The sequence below is a fragment of the Hypanus sabinus genome, chromosome 3 (assembly GCF_030144855.1).
Source record: "Hypanus sabinus isolate sHypSab1 chromosome 3, sHypSab1.hap1, whole genome shotgun sequence".
Taxonomy (NCBI): domain Eukaryota; kingdom Metazoa; phylum Chordata; class Chondrichthyes; order Myliobatiformes; family Dasyatidae; genus Hypanus; species Hypanus sabinus.
In genome coordinates, this window is record NC_082708.1 from 194959757 (window position 1) to 194983665 (window position 23909).

A 23909-nucleotide genomic window follows, 5' to 3' on the forward strand; every position below is an offset into this window, starting at 1 on the left:
GCGGGCAGGATTAAGGAAAACCCCAAGGTATTCTACAAAGATGTGAAGAGCAAGAGGATAAGATGTGAAAGAATAGGACCTATCAAATGTGACCATGGGAAAGTGTGTATGGAACCAAAGGAAATAGCAAAGGAACCTAACGAATACTTTACTTCAGTATTCACTATGGAATATTCACTATGGAAAAGGATCTTGGTGATTCTGGTGATGACTAACAGCAGACTGAAAAGTTTGAGCATGTCATATTAATAAAGAAGATGTGCTGGAGCTTATGGAAAGAATCAAGTTGGATAAGTCACCAGAACTGGATGAGATGTACCCCAGGCTACTGTGGGAGGTGAGGGAGGAGATTGCTGAGCCTCTGGTGATGATCTTTGCATCATCAATGGGGACGGGAGAGGTTCCAGAGGGCTGGAGGTTTGCTGATGTAGTTCCCTTATTCAAGAAAGGGAGTAGAGACAGTCCAAGAAATTATAGACCTGTGAGTCTTGCATCAGTGATTGGTAAGTTGATGGAGAAGATCCTGAGAGGCAGGATTTGTGAACATTTGGAGAGGTATGATAAGATTAGTAATAGTCATCGTGGCTTTGTCAAAGGCAGGTCGTGCCTTACGAGCCTGATTGAATTTTTTGGGATGTGACTAAACATATTGATGAAGGAAGAGCAATGGATGTAGTGTATATGGATTTCAGCAAGGCATTTGATAAGGTACCCCATGCAAGGCTTATTGAGAAAGTAAGGAGGCATGGGATCTAAGGGGACATTGCTTGTGGATCCAGAACTGGCTTGCCCACAGAAGGCAAAGAGTGGTTGTGCATGGGTCATATTCTGCATGGAGTTTGGTGACCAGTGGTGTGCTACAGGGATCTGTTCTGGGACCCTTACTCTTTGTGATTTTTATAAATGACCTGGATGAGGAAGTGGAGGGATGGGTTAATAAGTTTGCTGTTGATACAAAGGTTGGAGGTGTTGTGGATAGTGTGGAGGGCTGTCAGGTTACAGCAGGACATTGATAGGATGTAAAATTGGGCTGAGAAGTGGCAGATGGAGTTCAACCCAGGTAAGGCAAGGTGGTTCATTTTTGTAGGTCAAGTATGATGGCAGAATATAGTATTAATGGTAAGACTCCTGGCAGTGTGGAAAATCAGAGGGATCTTGGGGTCTGAGTCCATAGGGCGCTCAAAGCAGTTGTGCAGGTTGACTCTGTGGTTAAGAAGGTGTACGGTGTATTGACTTTCATCAATCGTGGAATAGAATTTATGAGCCAAGAAGTAATGTTGCAGCTATATAGGATCTTGGTCAGACCCCAGTTGGAGTACTGTGCTCAGTTCTGGTCGCAGCACTACCGGAAAGATGTGGAAACCATAGAAAGGGTGCAGAGGAGATTTACAAGGATGTTGCCTGGATTGGGGAGCATACTTTATGAAGACAGGTTGAGTGAACTTGGCCTTTTCACCTTGGAGCGATGGAGGATGAGAGGTGACCTGTTAGAGGTGTAGAAGATGATGAGAGGCATTGATCGTGTGGATAGTCAGAGGCTTTTGCCCAGGGCTGAATGTCTGCCACAAGAGGGCAGTACCATAGGAAGATGGTGTTGAAGAACCTTATGAGAGGAAAAAGACCAAGTACTCTGAACTGGCAACTGAAGCTGCTCAGAACGGCTGGAAGACCAAGATTTTCCCTGTAGAAGTGGGATGCAGGGGATTCGTTGCTACATCTACGACTAGTCTATTGAAGAAGGTGGGGGTGAGGGGTGTCTCCCTCCGACAAGCAATCAAGTCCTTGTCGAATGCAGCAGAAGAAAGCAGCAATTAGATTTGAATTAAAAGGAAAAACAACAACTGGGGTGCAAGATGAAGACAGGAGGGTACGGAACTGAGGGGGGTGTATCTGGGACGCCAGGTAGCACCGTTGAGCCCTTTGGAGATGTTGTGGACTTATCAACAAATCGTCAAAGAAGGAGGGTGCCCACCTGGTGACCCTGATGATGTAGCTACCCTCCTCGTCGCCACTCCAAGCCTGCTGCTAACATCGAGAGTGCCGACTTTATCATTGGGATTGAAACATCAGGTCCTAGTAGCTCTACTCTACTGCGAAGAGAGACATTAGAACATTTAGTTATAACTAGAAAGCTGGAAGGAAACAGAAGTAGAGGCAGACAGAGAATGAGAATGATAGATGGATTAACATCATGGTTAGAAACAGGGGAGGCAACAACCACAATTCGGAGGGTCAGGGACCATGATGGATGGGGAGACATGATTGCCCACACCGAATGGCAAGGCACCTGAATGAATGAATAATCTCCCAACATGACAACATGACGTCTCCTCAATAACAAGTATACTGATTTGGATACTGTTGGGGCCGATGTCTTACCTGGGACAAGCTGCGGCAGCCAGATCTCTGGCACTGAATCTGGTTCTGCAGTGCAGAAGGGAGGGTGGAAGAAGATGAGAGTGGTACTGATAGGAAACTCGATAGTTAGAGGTTCTGTGGTCGTGACAGAGACTCTCGGATGGCTTGTTGCCTCCTGGGTGCCAGGGTCAGGGATGTCTCTGATCACGTGCACAGCATTCTGAAATGGGAGGGTGAGCAGTCAGATGTCATGGTACACATCGGTACCAATGACGTAGGAAGAAACAGTGAGGAGGTCCTGAAGACTGAGTATGGAGAGCTTGGTAGGATTGAAAATATCTTACCATCTATCATTTCTGATGATCAGACTGTATTTATTAAAAACATATTCCCATTTTAATAATTACCAATTATTAAATGTTTTCTATTCTTCTTCTAAGGAGATATCGGAATGTGTGATATCCTTAGACGCTGAGAAGGCTTTTGATTGGGTTGAATGGCACTATTTATTTAAAATTTTAGAAAAATTTAATTTTGGGTCCAATTTTACTCAATGGATTAAATTACTTTATGTATCTCCTTCTGTTTGGGTTCTTACTAATTCTCAAAATTTTAAACCATTTAAACTTCAGGGTGGAACCAGACAAGGTTGTCCTTTGAGCCCTTTGCTCTTTGACCTGGCCTTGGAACCCTTAGCTATTGCCTTTTGAGAATCTAGTGATATCACTGGTATTTTGCAGAAGGGTACTACCCACAAAGTTTCAGTTTATGCGGATGACTTACTGTTTTTTATTTCTAATGTTGAGACTTTGTTACCTTCTGCACTTTCTCTACTCTCGTTTTAGCCAGTTTTCTGGATATAAATTGAACCTACAGAAGAGTGAACTTTTTCCTTTAAATAATTTGGAATGAACTAATACTAATTTTCCTTTTAAAATTGTAAGAAACCAATTTACTTATTTGGGTGTAACAATGACTAAGAATTATAAATACCTATTCAAAGAAAATTTTCTTACTTTATTAAATTATATAAAAGAACATTATCAAATTGATCGCCTCTTTCGTTATCATTAATTGGCCGAATTAATTCTATTAAAATAAATATCTTACCCAAATTTATATACCTCTTTCAGGCCTTACCTGTCTTTATTCTGAAATCCTTTCTTGATTCTCTTGACTCTTATATATGGAAAAATAAATGTCTTCGACTGAATAAAGTTCATCTCCAGAAAGTTAAAAAAAATGGAGGTTTAGCTTTACCAAGTTTTAGGTTTTATTATTGGGCAGTTAATACACAGAATCTGGCGTTTTGGTTATATTAATCATGAGGACTGTCCAGGGTGGGTTTATTTAGAAGTTAACTCTGTTAATAAATTCTCTATCATCTCTCTTTTGGGATCTTCACATCCTTTATCTTTAAGTTGAATAACTGAAAATGTTGTAGTTAAACATACCTTGAGGGTCTGGATACAATTTAGAAAACATTTTGGTTTATTGGGATTTTCCCTTTCTAGTCCCATTTTTCTTAATTACTTTTTAAGCTCTCTATGACTGATGTAGTTTTTTAACAATGGGATATTAAATGTTTCCAAGATCTGTTTTGTTGGAGGAAGTCTTTCTTTGTTGAAACAACTGTCAACTAAATATAGTTTAGCAAAAACCTATTTTTTTCAATACTTACAAATTAAAAACTTCTGCGATCTCAATTATATATATTTCCTAAAAGTCCTGATAAGAACTTATTGGATGAAGTTCTTAATTTGAAACCTTTTTATAATGGTTTAATATCCAATATTTATATGTTGATGGGATTGAGAAATGATTCTTTAGACAAAATCAAAAATCTTTGGGAACAAGCTCTACAGACTTCAACTTCTGAAGAAACTTGGAATGAAATTTTTAAACTGGTTAATACTTCATTGTTATGTGCCAGTCATTCCCTCCTACAATTTAAATTGGTCCATAGGGCTTATATGACCAAGGATAAGCTATCTCGTTTTTATATGGATATATCTCCCTATTGTGATAGGTGTAACAATGGAGCAGTTTCATTCATTCATATGTTTTGGACATGTCCAAGTCTTGAAAAATATTGGAAGGAAGTATTCCAAACTTTTTCTGTACTTTTTGAAGTAAATTTTAAGCCTAATCCTTTGACTGCCTTATTTGGTAGTGTTGTTGGGAAAGATACCATTTTGAAGACATCTGACTTGCACATTCTGGCTTTTACCTTTCTCATGGCTAGGAGGGCGCTCTTGCTTAAATGGAAGAATGCTGCTCTGCCTAATCATGCTCAGTGGTTACAGGATGTCATGGCATGCCGAAATTTAGAAAAGATTTGTTGTTCAGTTTCTGAATCTAACCAAGATTTTCAAAATTTGTGGAGACCATTTTTGAATTATTTTCAAAACCTTTTATTTCCTGTTAAAGTACAGAAGCTGGTTAATAGCATATTTCACTATCTGATAATAGACAATAGACAATAGGTGCAGAAGTAGACCATTCGGCCCCTCGAGTCTGCACCGCCATTCTGAGATCATGGCTGATCATTCACTATCAATACTCAGTCCCTGCCTTGTCCCCATATCCCTTGATTCCCCTATCCATCAGATATCTATCCAGCTTATAAGGTTATAATGTTTTTTTTTTCCTTTTTTTCTTTACCAAACAGCTTTGGCTTTGATAGTGGGTTTAGATATAGATATATATTTGTGTGTGTGTGTATGTATATATAAAATTATTTATATCTCAACATACAAATTAATCTAATCTACATGAATATAGGGTAAGGAGTTTGTCAATGTGATTCAATTATAATGTATTTGGTATTATATCTTTTTGTTTTATAATATGTATTTTCTTGAACTCTGTATTCTTCTATGTAGAAATTAATACAAATATTGAAAAAGACTATTTTCTAAATGGGGAGAAAATGCAGGAATCAGAGATGCAGAAGGTCTTGGGAGTCCTTGAAGATTAACTTGCAGGTTGAGTTGGTGGTGAGGAAGGCAAATGCCATGTTAGCATTAATTTCAAGAAGTCTGGAATACAAGAGCAGGGATGTGTTGCTGAGGCTTCATAAGGCACTGGTGAGGCCTCACCTTTAATGTTGTGAACAGTTTTGGGCCTTTCATCTTAGAAAAGATGTGCTGGCATTGGAAAGGGAATTAAACATTTGAAGGCTCTGGGTCTGTACTCGCTGGAATTCAGAAGGATCTAATTGAAACCTTCTGACTATTGAAAGGCCTAGACAGAGTAGCTATGGAAAGGATGTTTCCCATGGTGTAAGAGTGTAGCACAAGAGGGCACAGCCTCAGGATAGAAGGGTATCCTTTCAAAACAGAGATGTAGAGAAATCTCTTTAGCCAAAGGGTGGTGACTTTGTGGAATTTGTTGCCACATGTAGCTGTGGAGGCCAGGTTGTTGGGTGTATTTAAGGACGAGATTGATGGGTTATTGATTGGACATGGCATCAAAGGTTATGGGATGAAGACTGGGAACTGGGGTTGAGGAGGAGAAGGGGAAAGGATCAGCTATGATTGAATGGCGGTGCAGACTCCATGGGCCAGATGGCCTAATTCTGTTCCTATGTCTTATGGCCTTAATCCTGTTTTCTGTTTTATGGCCTTAATCCTATTTTCTAGGATTAACTACCTATAACGATCTACGCTTTCCTCTTAGGACATACTCTTTTATCCAGGCAGCATCCTGGTAAATCTCTGCACTCTCTCTAAGGCTTCCACGTCCTTCCAATTATGAGGCAACCAGTATTGAACTGTCTGAGTGTGTTCTGACCAGCAATTTCTAGAGCTACAGCATTACTTTATGGCTCTAAACTCAGTCCTCTGACTAATGGAGGCCAACATACCATATGCCTTTTAACCACCCTATTAACATGCGTAGCAACTTTGTGGGATCTATCCTCCGATAATTCTTGTATAAAACTTGATGGAGGAGCAGTAGCAAGGATATTAATCTCCCTCCAGTTCAGGTGCAAACTGTCTCATCTGTATAGGTACCACCTTCCCTGGAAGAGAGCCCAATTATCAACATTTCTGATGTCCTGTCTCATACACCATCTCCTTGGTCACTTTTCAAACTGTTTTATCTTCCAAGTTCTAACCTCACTAGTATGTGGCATGAGAATACAACCCTGGGTGTCCTGTCCTTTAACCATATAACAATTACAGCACGGAAACAGGCCATCTTGGCCCTTCTAGTCGGTGCCAAACGCTTACTCTCTCCAAATCCCAATGACCCACACTCAGCCCATAACCCTCCATTCCTTTCCTGTCCATATACCTATCCAATTTTGCTTTAAATGACAATACCGAACCTGCCTCTACCACTTCTACTGGAAGCTCATTCCACACAGCTACCACTCTTTGAGTAAAGAAATTCACCCTCATATTACCCTTAAACTTTTGCCCCCTGTCTCAACTCATGTCCTCTAGTTTGAATCTCCCCTACTCTCAATGGAAAAAGCCTATCCACGTCAACTCTATCTATCCCCCTGATAATTTTAATTACCTCTATCAAGTCCCCCCTCAACCTTCTACACTCCAAAGGATAAAGACCTAACTTATTCAACCTTTCTCTGTAACTTAGGTGCTGAAACCCAGGTAACATTCTGGTAAATCTCCTTTGTGCTCTCTCTATTTTGTTGACGTCTTTCCTATAATTCAGTGACCAGAACTGTACACAATACTTACTCCAAATTTGGTCTCACCGATGCCTTGTACAATTTTAACATTACATCCCAACTCTTATACTCAATACTCTGATTTATAAAGCCCAGCATACCAAAAGCTTTCTTCACACCCTATCCACATGAGATTCCACCTTCAGGGAACTATGCACCATTATTCCTAGATCACTCTGTTCTAATGCGTTCTTCACTGCCCTACCATTTACCATGTATGTCTTATTTTGATTAGTCCTACCAAAATGTAGCACCTCACACTTATCAGCATTAAACTCCATCTGCCATCTTTCAGCCCACTCTTCTAACTGGCCTAAATCTCTCTGCAAGCTTTGAAAACCTACTTCATTATCCACAACGCCACCTATCTTAGTATCATCTGCATACTTACTAATGCAATTTACCACCCCATCATCCAGATCATTAATGTATATGACAAACAACGTTGGACCCAGTACAGATCCCTGAGGCACACCACTAGTCACTGGCCTCCAACCTGACAAACAGTTATCCACCACTACTCTCTGGCATCTCCCATCCAGCCACTGTTGAATCCATTTTACTAATTCAATATTAATACCTAACGATTGAACCTTCCTAACTAGCCTTCCATGCAGAACCTTGTCAAAGGCCTTACCGAAGTCCATATAGACAACATCCACTGCTTTACCCTCGTCAACTTTCCTCGTAACCTCTTCAAAAAATTCAATAAGATTTGTCAAACATGACCTTCCACGCACAAATCCATGCTGACTGTTCCTAATCAGTCCCTGTCTATCAAGATAATTATATATACCATCTCTAAGAATACTTTCCATTAATTTACCCACCACTGACGTCAAACTGACAGGCCTATAATTGCTAGATTTACTCTTACAACCCTTTTTAAACAATGGAACTACATGAGCAATATGCCAATCCTCTGGCACCATCCCCATTTCTAATGACATTTGAAATATTTCTGTCAGAGCCCCTGCTATTTCTACACTAACCTCCCTCAAGGTCCTAGGGAATATCCTGTCAGGACCCGAAGATTTATCCACTTTTATATTCCTTAAAAGCACCAGTACTTCCTCCTCTTTAATCGTCATAGTTTCCATAACTTCCTTACTTGTTTCCCTTACCTTACACAATTCAATATCCTTCTCCTTAGCAAATACCGAAGAAAAGAAATTGTTCAAAATCTCCCCCATCTCTTTTGGCTCCACACACAGCTGTCCATTCTGATTCTCTAAGGGACCAATTTATCTGTCCCTATCCTTTTGCTATTAATATAACTGTAGAAACCCTTTGGATTTATTTTCACCTTACTTGCCAAAGCAACCTCGTATCTTTTATCTTTTCTAATTTCTTTCTTAAGATTCTTCTTACATTCTTTATATTCCTTGAGCACCTCATTTACTCCATGCTGCCTATATTTATTGTAGATATCTCTCTTTTTCCTAACCAAGTTTCCAAAATCCCTTGAAAACCATGACTCTCTCAAAATTTTAACCTTTCCTTTCAACCTAACAGGAACATAAAGATTCTGTACCTTCAAAATTTCACCTTTAAATGACCTCCATTTCTCTATTCCATCCTTCCCATAAAACAAATTGTCCCAATCCACTCCTAAATCCTTTCACATCGCCTCAAAGTTAGCCTTTCTCCAATCAAAAATCTCAACCCTGGGCCCAGTCCTATCCTTCTCCATAATTATATTGAAACTAATGGCATTGTGATCACTGGACCCAAAGTGCTCCTCTACACATACCTCCATCACCTGACCTATTTCAGTCCCTAACAGAAGATCCAACTCTGCCCCTTCTCTAGTTGGTACTTCTATGTATTGCTGCAAAAAACTATCCTGCACACATTCTGCAAACTCCAAACCATCCATCCCTTTTACAGTGTGGGCTTCCCAGTCTATGTGTGGAAATTTAAAATCTCCCACAATCACAACCCTGTGCTTACTACAAATATCTGCTACCTCCTTGCAAATTTGCACCTCCAATTCTTGCTCCCCATTAGGTGGTCTATAATACACCCCTATAAGTGTTACTACACCTTTCCCATTCTTCAATTCAACCCAGGTAGCCTCCCCAGACAAGCCCAGTAATCTATCCTGACAGAGCACCGCTGTAATATTTTCTCTGACAAGCAACGCAACACCTCCCTCTCTTATCCCTCCGATTCTGTCACACCTGAAGCAACGAAATCCAGGAATATTTAGTTGCCAGTCACACTCCTCCTGCAACCATGTTTCACTAATAGCTACAACATCATATTTCCAGGTATCAATCCATGCTCTAAGCTCATCCACCTTTCTTACAGTGCTCCTAGCATTAAAATAAATGCATTTAAGAAATTCTCCACCTCTTCCTCTCTGTTTATCTCTAACTAACTACAAAGAGCTTTACTGTCTTCTTTTTCTTCCTTCTCCCGTACATCTGTTCCTACACTCTGGTTCCCTTCCCCCCCCCATATCTAGTTTAAATCCACTGGAGCCTCTCTAGCAAACCTACCTGCAAGAATATTTGTCCCCCTCCAGTTCAGATGTAAACTGTCCCGCCAGAACAGGTTCCACCTTCCCTGGAAAACTGTCCAATTATCTATAAATCTGAAACCCTCCCTCCTGCACCACGTCTTCAGCCACGTGTTGATCTGCACTATCTTACTATTTCTAAACCCACATGCACGTGGCACTGGTAGCAATCTTGAGGTTGCTATCCTGGAGGTCCTGTCCTTTAACTTGGCATCAAGCTCCCTAAACTCACGTTTCAGGACCTCCTCAGTCTTCCTACCCACATCATTGGTCCCCACATGGACCACGACATCCGGCTGCTCACCCTCCCTCTTGAGAATACTGAGAACTTGATCCGAGATATCGCGGACCCTGGCACCAGAGAGGCAACACAGATTCTCGATTTCTTCCACAGAACTTCCTATCTGTCCCCCTAACTATCGAATCCCCTATCACTACTGCTCTCCTCTTTTCCCTCCGTCCCTTCTGAGCTGAGGGTCCGGTCTTGGTGCCAGAGACGCAACCTCTGCAACTTGTCCCTGGTTGGTCGTCCCCACCAACAGTATCCAAAACGGTATACTTATTGTTGATGGGAACGGCCACAGGGGTGCTCTGCTCTTCCTGTCTATTCCCCTTCCCTCTCCTGACAGTCACCTAACTACCTGTCTCCTGACTCCTAGGGGTGACTATCTCCCTGAAACTCGTGTGTATTTCTGCCTCTGTCTCCCAAATCATCCGAAGTTCATCCAGCTCCAGCTCCAGTTGCCAAACACGGTTTGTCAGGAGCTGCAGCTGGATGCACCTTTTGCAGGTGTTGTCATCAGGGACAGCTGTGCTCGCCCCGACTTCCCACGTACTGCAAACAGAGCACCCAATTGCCCTAACTGCTGCCTCCATTGCCTTCTCCTGCTAATTAGATTAATTTAAAGGAGCTTACCCTGCCTTACCTCACCTGGAGTGAAGCTCGTACTCAGCCTCTGCTCGCTATTTAAATTCTCCCGCTGCCTCACGGGCCGACTTTCACGCGCTTGCACAGTTGTGCCCCGTTCAAACCTGTTCTTGCCGAAGCCTGATTGAGCCAAAGCTGACCCACTCTGCCTCAGTTCACTCCGATGATGGCGGCTGTATATGGCAGTCTTCCTTTTTAAACGTTTGGCGCGCTATGTCACGCACCTGCGCAGTTTAGCCTCTTTGCTGCGATCAGTTAAAAAAAACAGCTCCTCTCCAAGCTTCTTTTACCTCTTCCCTCTCCGCCTCTTGCTGACATTTTTGCACATTAACTTTGCACCTAATTTCCTGAACTTACCTTACAGGGCCTTGTCACCAGTCCTGCCCATGTCATTGTTACTGATGCAAACCACAACCTTTGATTGCTACCCCACCACCTTAAGAGTTCTATGGATTCAGTCTGAGATGTCTCTGATCTCTGAGGACAGGAAAATTTTTAATTGGGGAAGGGCAAATTATGAGGCTATAAGGCTAGAACTTGCGGCTGTGAATTGGGATGATGTTTCTGCAGGGAAATGTATGATGGACATGTGGTCGATGTTTAAGGATCTCTTGCAGGATGTTAGGGATAAATTTGTCCTGGTGAGGAAGATAAAGAACGGTAGGGTGAAGGAACCATGGGTAACAAGTGAAGTGGAAAATCTAGTCAGTGGAAGAAGGCAGCATACATGAGGTTTAGGAAGCAAGGATCAGATGGGTCTATTGAGGAATATAGGGTAACAAGAAAGGAGCTTAAGAAGGGGCAGAGAAGAGCAAGAAGGGGGCATGAGAAGGCCTTGGTGAGTAGGATAAAGGAAAACCCCAAGGCATTCTTCAATTATGTGAAGAACAAAAGTATGACAGAAGTGAAGGTAGGACCGATTAGAGATAAAGGTGGGAAGATGTGCCTGGAGGCTGTGGAAGTGAGCAAGGTCCTCAATGAATACTTCTCTTCGATATTTACCACTGAGAGGGAACTTGATGACGGTGAGGACAATAGGAGTGAAGTTGATGTTCTGGAGCATGTTGATATTAAGGGAGAGGAGGTGTTGGAGTTGTTAAAATACATTAGGACGGATAAGTCCCCGGGGCCTGATGGAATATTCCCCAGGCTGCTCCACGAGGCAAGGGAAGAGATTGCTGAACCTCTGGCTAGGATCTTTAAGTCCTCTTTGTCCAAGGGAATGGTACCGGAGGATTGGAGGGAGGCGAATGTTGTCCCCTTGTTCAAAAAAGGTAGTAGGGATAGTCCAGATAATTATAGACCAGTGAGCCTTATGTCTGTGGTGGAAAAGCTGTTGGAAAAGATTCTTAGAGGTAGAATCTATGGGCATTTAGAGAATCATGGTCTGATCAGGGACAGTTAGCATGGCTTTGTGAAGGGCAGATCGTGCCTAACAAGCCTGATAGAGTTCTTTGAGGAAATGACCAGGCATATAGATGAGGGTAGTGCAGTGGATGTGATCTACATGGATTTTAGTAAGGCATTTGACAAGGTACCACACGGTAGGCTTATTCAGAAAGTCAGAAGGCATGGGATCCAGGGAAGCTTGGCCAGGTGGATTCATAATTGGCTTGCCTGCGGAAGGCAGAGGGTGTGGTGGAGGGAGTACTTTCAGATTGGAGGGTTGTGATTAGTGGTGTCCCACAAGGATCTGTTCTGGGACCTCTACTTTTTGTGATTTTTATTAACGACCTGCATGTGGGGGTAGAAGGGTGGGTTGGCAAGTTTGCAGACGACACAAAGGTTGCTGGTGTTGTAGATAGTGTAGAGGATTGTCGAAGATTGCAGAGAGACATTGATAGGATGCAGAAGTGGGCTGAGCAGTGGCAGATGGAGTTCAACCCGGAGAAGTGTGAGGTGGTACACTTTGGAAGGACAAACTCCTAGGCAGAGTACAAAGTAAATGGCAGGATACTTGGAAGTGTGGAGGAGTAGAGGGATCTGGGGGTACATGTCCACAGATCCCTGAAAGTTGCCTCACAGGTAGATAGGGTAGTTAAGAAAGCTTATGGGGTGTTAGCTTTCATAAGTGGAGAGATAGAGTTTAAGAGACGCGATGTAACGATGCAGCTCTATAAAACTCTATTTAGGCCACACTTGGAGTGCTGTGTCCAGTTCTGGTTGCCTCACTATAGGAAGGATGTGAAAGCATTAGAAAGGGTACAGAGGAGATTTACCAGGATGCTGCCTGATTTAGAGAGCATGGATTATGACCAGAGATTAAGGGAGCTAGGGCTTTACTCTTTGGAGAGAAGGAGGATGAGGGGAGACATGATAGAGGTGTACAAGATATTAAGAAGAATAGACAGAGTGGACAGCCAGCACCTCTTTCCCAGGGCACCACTGCTCAGTACAAGAGGACATGGCTTTAAGGTAAGGGGAGGGAAAAGTGAAGAGGGCAAATGGAATGTTGGCCTTTGTTACAAGGGGAATTGAATACAAGAGCAAGGATGTCCTTTTGCATTTGTACAGGGCCCTGGTGAGACCACACCTGGAATATTGTGTACAGTTTTGGTCTCCAGGTTTAAGGAAGGACATTCTGGCAGTTGAGGAAGTGCAGCGTAGATTCACTAGGTTGATTCCTGGGATGGCAGGGCTGTCTTACGCAGAGAGATTGGAGAGATTGGGCTTGTACACGCTGGAATTGAGGAGATTGAGAGGGGATCTGATTGAAACGTTTAAGATAATTAAAGGATTTGATAGGATTGAGGCAGGAAATATGTTCCAGATGTTGGGAGAGTCCAGTACCAGAGGGTATGGATTGAGAATAAGAGGTCAGTTATTTAAAACAGAGTTGAGGAAGAGCTTCTTCTCCCAGAGAGTTGTGCAGGTGTGGAATGCACTACCTCGGAAGACGGTGGAGGCCAATTCTCTGGATGCTTTCAAGAAGGAGCTAGATAGATATCTGATGGATAGGGGAATCAAGGGATATGGGGACAAGGCAGGGACTGGGTATTGATAGTGAATGATCAGCCATGATCTCAGAATGGCGGTGCAGACTCGAGGGGCCGAATGGTCTACTTCTGCACCTATTGTCTATTGTCTATTGTCTATAAATTCAAGGGGGATATTAGAGGAAGGTTTTTCACTCAGAGAGTGGTTGGTGCATGGAATGCAGTGCCTGAGTCAGTGGTGGAGGCAGATACGCTAGTGAAGTTTAAGAGACTGTTAGACAGGTATATGGAGGAATTTAAGGTGGGCGGTTATATGGGAGACAGGGTTTGAGGGTCGGCACAGCATTGTGGGCCAAAGGGCCTGTAATGTGCTGTACTATTCTATATGTTCTATATGATCCTGACACCCGGGAGGCAACATATCATCCATAACAACCTTGATCCACATTACATGCTAGCCTCTTCTCTACCCCTTCTCCCTTCCCTTCTATCTTGATGTAGAATTCTGACTCAGAACATTAATTGTCTATTTCCCTCAATAGATACTACTGTAGCTTTTGGCACTTCGGTTCATTGTTCGTTCATTACGTGCCATGTCACACAATATAGGAGATAATGGTCTTTCCATGACCATGATTGTTCTTGGCAGATTGTTCTACGGAAGTGGTTTACCATTGAGTTCTTCTGGGCAGTGTCTTTACAAGATGGGTGATCTCAGACATTATCAATACTCTTCAGAGATCGTTTGCCTAGCGTAACCAGGATTTGTGGTTTGCACTAACTGCTGACATGACCATCCACCACCTGCTCCCATGGCTTTACATGACCCTGATCAAGGTGGGGTGAGAAGGGGGGCTAAGTAGGTGCTGCACTTTGCCCAAGGGTGACTTGCAGGTTAGTAGAGGGAAGGAGTGCCCTACACCTCCTTTGGTACAGATATATATCCACCTTGCCACTCAATGATTCATTGTATAACATTAATTTATGTATTCATTTTTGTTTAAAGTTTGAAGCTTGTTTATTGTGTCCTGCTTTAATTTGTCCATAGGTAATGCCAAAGCAGTTAATTACAAAACAGCCAAACATCAGAAGAGCAGTCCCTCACGATCAAATGAAGTCATCAGCCCTGAGGTGCTGAAGATGCGAGCAGCACTATTTTGTATTTTCACATACCTGGACACCAAGACATTATTGCAAACAGCTGAAGTCTGTCGGGACTGGAAATATGTGGCTAGACATCCAGCAGTTTGGACCAGAGTTCTACTGGAGAATGCCAGAGTGTCTTCTAAGGTATTAAGTGTACAAATTTATATCACACTTCTATGCTATCAGATAATTAGCATTATTATCATTATAATGTATTGTTTTCTGGCAGCAGTACCATGCAAGCCATAAAAATTACTATCAGTTACAATAGATAGGTAGATAATGCAAAAGCAATAGCTAGTTAGTGTTCATGGATTCATAAACTGTTCAAAAATTTGATGTTGGTGGGGAAGAGTTTGTTCTTAAAACATTGAGTTTGGATTTTAAGGCTTCTGTACCTCCACACTAATTGTAGTAATGAAATGAGGGCATGTCTCTGATGGAGAAGGTCCTTAATGATGCACAATTGTTAAATGTAACAGTCCTGTAATGAACCAAGTCGGTCCATATTAACCAAGAATATATTACTATATTTAGGTAGGACCAATTAATTGGTTCTGGTGGGGATGTCTTTCATAACCTCACAACTGCCTTGATGAAGGGTCCTTGCCCAAAATAATTGACTTTTTATTCTTCTCCATGTTGCTGCCTGACCTGCTGATCCTCCAGAATATAAGACCATAAGACAAAGGAGCAGAGTTAGTCCATATGGATCATCAAGTCTGCTCTGCCAGTCAATCGTGGCTGATCCTTTTTATTCTCCTCCTCAACCCCATTTCCCGGCTTTCTCCCTGTAGCCTTTGACGCCATGTCCAATCAAGAACCTATCGATCTCTCCCTTAAACACACCCAATGACCTGGCCTCCACAGTTGCACATGGCAAAAAATTCCTCAAATTCACCACTCTCTGGCTCAAGAAATTTCTCCATATCACTGTTTTGAATGGATGCCCCTCTCCTGAGGCTGTGCCCTCTTGTCCTAGACACTCTCACCATGGGAAACATCCTTTCCTCATCTACTCTGTATAGGCCTTTCAACCTTCAATAGGTTTCAATGAGATTCCCCAACCCCCACCATCCTACTGAATTCCAGCAAGTACAGACCCAGAGCCATCAAACATTCCTGGTATGATAACCCTTTCATTCCGGGAATCATCCTTGTGAACCTCCTCTGGACCTTCTCCAATGCCACCACATCACATCTAAAACTGTACAAAATACTCAAGGTGAGGCCTCACCAGTGCCTTATATAGCCTCAGTATCACATCCCAGCTCTTGTATTCTAGACCTCTTGAAATGTATCTAACGTGGCTTTTGCCTTCCTCACCACCAACTCAACCTACAAGTTTACCTTTAGGGTGTTCTGCACAAGACTCCCAAGTCCCTTTGCATCTCAGATTTTTGGACTTTTCCCCATTTAGAAAATAGTCTGCACATCTATTTCTACTACCAAATTGCATGACCATGAACTTTCCAACATTATATTTCATTTGTCACTTTCTTGCCCATTCTCCTAATCTGTCTAGGTACTGCATCCTACCTATTTCCTCAACACTACCTGCCCCTCCACCATTCTTAATATCATCTGCAAACTTGGCAACAATACCATCTATTTCACCATCTAAATCATTTACTTACAGCATAAAAAGAAGTGGTCCGAACACCAACCCCTGCGGAGCACCACTATTCACTGGCAGCCAAACAGATGAGGATTCTTTTTTTCCCACTCATTGCCTTCTTACAATCAGCCAATGCTCTAAACATGCTACTAAATTTCCTGTGTACCATGGGCTCTTAAATTGGTAAGCAGCCTCATGCATGACACCTTGTCAAAGGCCTTCTGAAAATCCAAATATACAACATTCACTGCATCCCCAAAGAATTCCAATAGTTTTGTGAGGTAGGATTTTTACTTAAGGAAACAATACTGACTTTGTTCTATCTTGTCCTGTGTCACCAAGTACTCCAGCAACTCGTTCTTAACAATTGAATGCAACATCTTCTCAATCACTGAGGTCAGGCTAACTGGTTGATAATTTCTTTTCTGCTGCCTTCCTCCTTTCTTAAAGAGTGAAGTGACAGTTGCAATTTTCCAGGCCTCTGGTACAATGCCAAGAATCCAATGATTTTGGAAAGATCATTTCTAATGCCACCACAATCTCTAATGCTGCCTCTTTCAGAACCCTAGGGTGCAATTCTTCTTGACTGGGTAACTTTTGTACTTTTAGGTCTTCCAGCTTTATGAGTACCTTCCCCCTTGTAATAGTAACTGCACTCACTACAACATCTGGCACACTGCTAGTGTCTTCCACAGTGAGACTGATGCAAAATACTCATTTAGTTCTCACAACTGAATTCAGTTTTAGATTACTGAAGTTAATTTAGTTAGAAACATAGAAAACCTACGCATAATACAGGTCCTTTGGCCCACAAAGCTGTGCCAAACTTGTCCTTACCTTAGAAATTACCTAGGGTAACCCATAGCCTTCTATTTTTCTAAGCTCCATGTACATATCCAGGAGTCTCTTAAAAGACCCTATCGTATCTGCCTCCACCACCGCTGTTGGCAGCCCATTCCACACACACACCAATCTCTGCGTAAAAAATACTTACCCCTGATATCTCCTCTGTACCTACTTCCAAGCACCTTAAAACTATGCCCTCTTGTTCTAACCATTTCAACCCTGGGAAAAAAGCCACATGATCAATGCCTCTCATCATCTTATACATCTCTATCAGATCACCTCTCATCCTCTGTCACTCAACCTATTCTCATAAGACATGCTCTCCAATCCAGGCAAATTCCTCGTAAATCTCCTGTCCACCCTTTTTATGGCTTCCACATCCTTCCTGTAGTGAGGCGACCAAAACTGATCACAGTACTCCAAGTGGGGTCTGATCAGGGTCCTATATAGCTGAAACATTACCTCTCGGTTCTTAAACTCAATCCCACAATTCATGAAGGCCAATTCACCGTATGCCTTCTTAACCACAAAGTCAACTGCGCGTTAACTCTGAGTGTCCTATGGACTCGGACCCCAAGATCCCTCTGATCCTCCACACTGCCAAGAGTCTTAACATTAATGCTATATTCTGCCATCATATTTGACCTACCAAACTGAACCACCTCACACATATCTGGGTTGAACTCCATCTGAAATTTCTCAGCCCAGTTTTGCATCCTATCAATGTCCCGCTGTAACCTCTGACCACCCACCACACTATCCACAGCACACCCAACCTATGTATCATCAGCAAATTTACTAACCCATCCCTCCACTTCCTCATCCAGGTCATTTATAAAAATCACGAAGAATAGGGGTCCCAGAACAGATCCCAGAGGCACACTACTGGTCACCGGCCTCCATGCAAAATATGACCCGTCTATAACCACTCTTAGCTTTCTGTGGACAAGCCAGTTCTGGATCCATAAAACAATGTCCCCTTGGCTATCGTGCCTCTTTACTTTCTCAATAAGCCTTGCATGGGGAACCTTATCAAATGCCTTGCTAAAATCCACATACTCTGCATCTACAGTTCTACCTTCATTAATGTGTTTAGTCACACAAGGAGTAGGCATCCCAGAATAGATCCCTGAGGGACACCACTGGTCACTGATTAGTTCAGTTTTAGATTACTGAAGTTAATTTTAGAACATGGAACATAGACCAGTACAGCACAGCAACAGGCTCTTCAGCCTGCAATGTAATGTGAACTAAATTAGTTATCAAAATGTCCAGCTAAACTAAACTCTTCTGCCTACACAATGTCCATATCCTTCTATTTTCTGCACATTTATGTGGCTATCTAAAAGCCTCTTAAACACCCTTTCGTATTTACCTCCACTACCATCCCTGGCACTGCATTTCAGGCACCCACCATTTTAAAAAGAAAACTCCCTACACATCTCTACTGAACCTGCTCCCTGTCACTTTAAATGCATGCACTCTGGTATTAGAGATTTAACTCTGAGAAAAAGATATTGGCTGTATTCAATCTATGCTTCCTATTATCAGGTCTTCCCTCAGCCTCTGATGTTTCAGAGAAAAGCTCAAGTTTGTTCAACCTCTTGTTATAGCACATACACTCCAATCCAGACGGCATTCTCCTTCTGCACCTTCCCTTGACATCCTTCCTATAATGGGGTGACCAGAACTGAATGCAGTACCCCAGATGTGGCCCAACTCAAGTTTTATAAAGCTGCAACATAACTTCCTGACTTTCCAAATTCATTTCCTCAACAAGTAAAAGAGAAGCCTGCTTTCTTTACCAGCCTAACAATCTGTGTAGCCACTTTCACTGTGTACCCATGGACTTGGACTCCAAGGTCCATTTGTAAATCTGCACTCTTTGAGAGTCCTGTTACTAACAACGTAATGTCACTTTGCATTTCAGGGTGATGTTGGATACCAAGAGAGGGAATTTGTAGAATGCCTACAAGATAGCTATTTAAGTCAACTTATGGTTGAGCCCACCAGGGGAATGGCAGTTCTAGATTGTGTGTTATGTAATGAACCAGACGTGTTAAGGGAGCTTAAGATAAAGGAACCTTTAGGAGATGTGATAGAGTGTGATAGAATTCAACCTGCATTTTGAGAGAAAGACGATAAAGTCAGATTATTCCAATTATTACCTCAGTATTGCAATGGAGTACAGGGAATTACAGAGGCGTGAGAGAGGAGCTGGCAAAATCCGATTGTAAGGGGACACTAGCAGGGATGACGGCAAAACACAATGGCTGGAGTTTCTGGAGGCAGTTCAGAAGGCTGAGGATAGATACATACCAAAGATGAAGAAGCATTTTAAATGCATGATGAGGCAACTGGCTGACAAGGGAAGTCAAAGTCAGCATAAGAGGAAAAAGAGGACATATAATATACAAAAATTGGTGGATAATTAGAGGATTGGGAAGTTTTTAAAAACAAAAAGGCAACTAAAAAGCCATAAAGAGAGAAAAGATGAAGTAGTCAATAATGCAAAAGAGAAAACCAAAAGTTTTTCCAGATATATAAAGAGTAAAATAGAGGTGAGAGAGTTTATTGGACTGCTGGAAAAATGATGTCAGAGAGGTAGTAGTGTGGGACAAAGAAATGGTGATCATCTTCACTGTGGACGACACTAGCAGTATTCTGGACATTCAAGAGTGTCGGGGGCAGAAATGAGTATAGTTGCTATTACTAAGGAGAAGGTGCTTAGAAAGCTAAAAGATCCAAAGGTAGATAAGTCACCTGGACCTAATGGACTACACTCCAGGATTCTGACTGTTTGTGGAGAGATTGTGGAGGCATTAGTTAATGAATTTTGAAAACTCGCTAAATTCTGGAATAGTTCCAGAAAACTGGAAAATTGCAAATATCACTCCACTATTCAAGAAGAGAGAGAAGCAGAAGAAAGGTAATTATAGGCCAGTTAGTCTGACCTCAGTGGTTTGGAAGATGTTTGAATCAATTATTAAGGATGAGGTTTTGGGTTACTTGGAGGCACAAGAGAAAATAGGCTGTGGTCAGCATGGTTTCCTCAAGGGAAAATCTTGCCTGACAAATCTGTTGGATTTCTTTGAGAAGTAACAGGTAGGAGATACAAAGCAGAGTCAGTGGATGTTGTTTACTTGAAAATTTAGATGGCCTTTGGCAAAGTGCCGCACGTGAAGCTGCTTAACAAGTTAAGGACCCATGGTATTACAGGAAAGATACCAGCATGAATGGCCGATTGGCTGACTGGCATGAGGCAAAGAGTAGGAATAAAGGGGGCCTTTTCTGGTTGGCTGTCGGTAACTTTTGATGTTCTGCTGGGTCAATGTTGGGACTGCTTCTTTTCACGTTATATGTGAATGATTTGGATAAAGGAATTGATGGCTTTGTGGCCAAAATGTTGGCAGACAATATGAAGGTGGATGGAGGAACAGATACTGTTGAAGCAGGGAGTCTGCAGACAGTATGGGAGAATGGGCAAGAAGTGTCAGATCAAATATAGTGTATGGAAGAAGTGGTTGAAGCAATATAATGTAGACTATTTTCTAAACGGAGAAAATTTAAAAATCAGAAATGCAAAGGGACTTGGGAGTCCTTATGCAGGATTCCCTAAAGGGTAATTTGGACAAGGAAGACTGAGAATAGGAGTGGGAGTGTGGCGGGAGCAATTTTGATTTTTTCTTCTTCTCATCGGAGTTAAGAGAGGCGGGACTGCGCAAGCGTGTGACGTCAGGCAGTGAAGTGCAGAAGATTTTAAAGAAACAACAGCCTTATACAGCGGGCAGCGGAGTGAGCCAGGAGCAGAGTGAAGGCTTGAGGGCTTTGGCTCAACGTGCTTAGGTGGAAATAGGCGAGGCACCGTTTAGTTTATTTAGTTTTAGTTTTCAATTTTTCCTGTTATTTGAGGAAAGGGGGAAGTATGAGTGTGAGGGTAACTAGTTGTTCTCGGTGTCGGATGTGGGAGGACCCGGAGTCTCCTAACCTCCCGGAAGTCCACATCTGCACCAGGTGCGCCAAGCTGCAGCTCCTAAGGGACAGTGTTAGAAACTGGAGCTGCAGCTCAGTGACCTTTGTCTGGTCAGGGAGAGTGAGGAGTTGATAGAGAGGAGTTACAGGCAGGTGGTCACACTGGGGCCACAGGAGGCAGACAGGTGGGTTGCGGTTAGGAGAGGGAAGGGGAAGAGTCAGGTAATAGTGAGTACCTCAGTGGCTGTACCCCTTGACAATAAGGACTCCTGTTTGAGTAACTGTTGGAGGGGACAGGCTACCTGGGGGAAGCAACAGTGGCTGTGCCTCCGGCACAGAGTCCGACCCTGTAGCACAGAAGGGTAGGGAAAGGAAGAGGAAGGCAGTAGTAATAGGAGACTCGATAGTTAGAGGTCAGATAGGTGATTCTGTGGACGCAGTCAGGAGACCTGGATGGTAGTTTGCCTCCCTGGTGCCAGGGTCCAGGATGTTTCTGATTGCGTCCAAGATATCCTGAGGTGGGAGGGTGAGGAGCCAGAGGTTGTGGTACATATAGGTACCAATGACATAGGTAGGAAAAAGGAAGAAGTCCTGAAAGGAGATTATAGGGAATTAGGAAGGGAGTTGAGAAGAAGGACTGCAAAGGTAGTAATCTTGGGATTACTGCCTTTGCCACGCGACAGTGAGAGTAGAAATGTAATGAGTTGAGGATAAATGCGTGGCTGAGGGATTGGAGCAGGGGGCAGAGATTCAAGTTTGTGGATCATTGGGACCTCTTTTGGGGCAGGTGTGACCTGTACAAAAAGGACAGATTACACTTGAATCCTAGGGGGACCAATATCCAGGTGGGGAGATTTGCGAAGGCTACTGGGCAGACTTTAAACTAGAATGGTTGGGGGGTGGGAATCAAATTGAAGAGACTAGGAGAGAGGAGGTTAGTTCACAAATAGAGAAAGCTGGTAGACAGTGTGTGAGGGAGGATAGGCAGGTGACAGAGAAGGGGAGCGTTCAGACCGAAGATGTAGGGGAGAAGGAGGAAAAGGATAATAAAGTTGTTTGCACTATTAGGGATAAACAGAGAGTAAGAGGTGGAGAGTTTCTTAAGTGCATCTATTTTAATGCTAGGAGTATTGTAAGAAAGGTGGATGAGCTTAGAGCATGGTTTGATACCTGGAAATATGATGTTCTACCTATTAGTGAAACATGGTTGCAGGAGGTGTATGATTGGCAACTAAATATTCCTGGATTTCGTTGCTTCAGGTGTGATAGAATCGGAGGGGAAAGAGGAGGAGGTGTTGCATTGCTTGTCAGAGAAAATATTACAGCGGTGCTCTGGCAGGATAGATTAGAGGGCTCGTCCAGTGAGACTATTTAGGTGGAATTGAGGAATGGGAAAGGTGTAGTAACACTTATAGGGGTGTATTATAGACCACCTAATGGGGAGCGAGAATTGGCGGAGCAAATTCGTAAGGAGATAGCAGATATTTGTTGTAAGCACAAGGTTGTGATTGTGGGAGATTTTAATTTTCCACACATAGACTGGGAAGCCCATTCTGTAAAAGGACTGGATGGTTTGGAGTTTGTAAAATGTGTGCAGGATAGTTTTTTTGCAGCAATACATAGAGGTACCAACTAGAGAGGGGCAGTGTTGGATCTTCTGTTAGGGAATGAAATAGGTCAGGTGATGGAAGGATGTGTTGGGGACCACTTCGGGTCCAGTTTCAGTATAATTATGGAGAAGGATAGGACTGGACCCAGGGTTGAGATTTTTGATTGGAGAAAGGCTAACTTTGAGGAGATGTGAAAGGATTTAGAAGGAGTGAATTTGGACAATTTGTTTCATGGGAAGGATGTAATAGAGAAATGGAGGTCATTTAAAGGTAAAATTTTGAGGGTGCAGAATCTTTATGTTCCTGGTAGGTTGAAAGGAAAGGTTAAAAATTTGAAAGAGCCATGGTTTTCAAGGGATATTGGAAACTTGGTTTGGAAAAAGAGAGATCTACAATAGATATAGGCAGCATGGTGTAAATGAGGTGCTCAAGGAATATAAAGAATGTGAAAAGAACGTTAAGAAAGAAATTAGAAAAGCTAAAAGAAGATACGAGGTTGCTTTGGCAAATAAGGTGAAAATAAATCCAAAGGGTTTCCACAGTTATATTAATAGCAAAAGGATAGTGAGGGATAAAATTGGTCCCTTAGAGAATCAGAATGGACAGCTATGTGTGGAGCTGAAAGAGATGGGGGAGATTTTGAACAATTTCTTTTCTTCGGTATTCACTAAGGAGAAGGGTATTGAATTGTATAAGGTAAGGGAAACTAGTATGGTAGTTATGGAAATTATGATGATTAAAGAAGAGGAACTTCTGGCATTTTTAAAGAATATAAAAGTGGATAAGTCTCTGGGTCCTGACAGGATATTCCCTAGCACCTGGAGCGAAGTTAGTGTAGAAATAGCAGGGACCCTAACAGAAATGTTTCAAATGTCATTAGAAACGGGAATGGTGCCAGAGGATCGGCATATTGCTCATGTAGTTCCATTGTTTAAAAAGGGTTCTAAGAGCAAATCTAGCAATTATAGGCCTGTCAGTTTGACGTCAGTGGTGGGTAAATTAATGGAAAGTATTCTTAGAGATGGTATATATAATTAACTTGATAGACAGGGACTGATTAGGAACAGTCAGCATGGATTTGTGCGTGGAAGGTCACGTTTGACAAATCTTATTGAATTTTTTGAAGGGGTTACGAGGAAAGTTGACAAGGGTAAAGCAGTGGATGTTGTCTATATGGACTTCAGTAAGGCCTTTGACAAGGTTCTGCATGGAAGGCTAGTTAGGAAGGTTCAATCGTTAGGTATTAATATTGAAGTAGTAAAATGGATT

At 42.4% G+C, this 23909-nt stretch overlaps 1 protein-coding gene across 4 annotated transcripts in view; it reads left to right on the top strand.

Moving 5' to 3' along the window:
- The window catches only part of fbxo41 (F-box protein 41), a 519821-nt gene that overhangs the window by 202241 nt on the left and 293671 nt on the right, over positions 1-23909 (top strand). For all 4 annotated transcript variants that reach the window (XM_059965939.1, XM_059965936.1, XM_059965938.1 and 1 more), the window contains exon 6: positions 14497-14738. In XM_059965939.1, coding sequence (XP_059821922.1) covers positions 14497-14738 — 242 coding nt within the window. The remainder of the gene's footprint in view (positions 1-14496; positions 14739-23909) is intronic.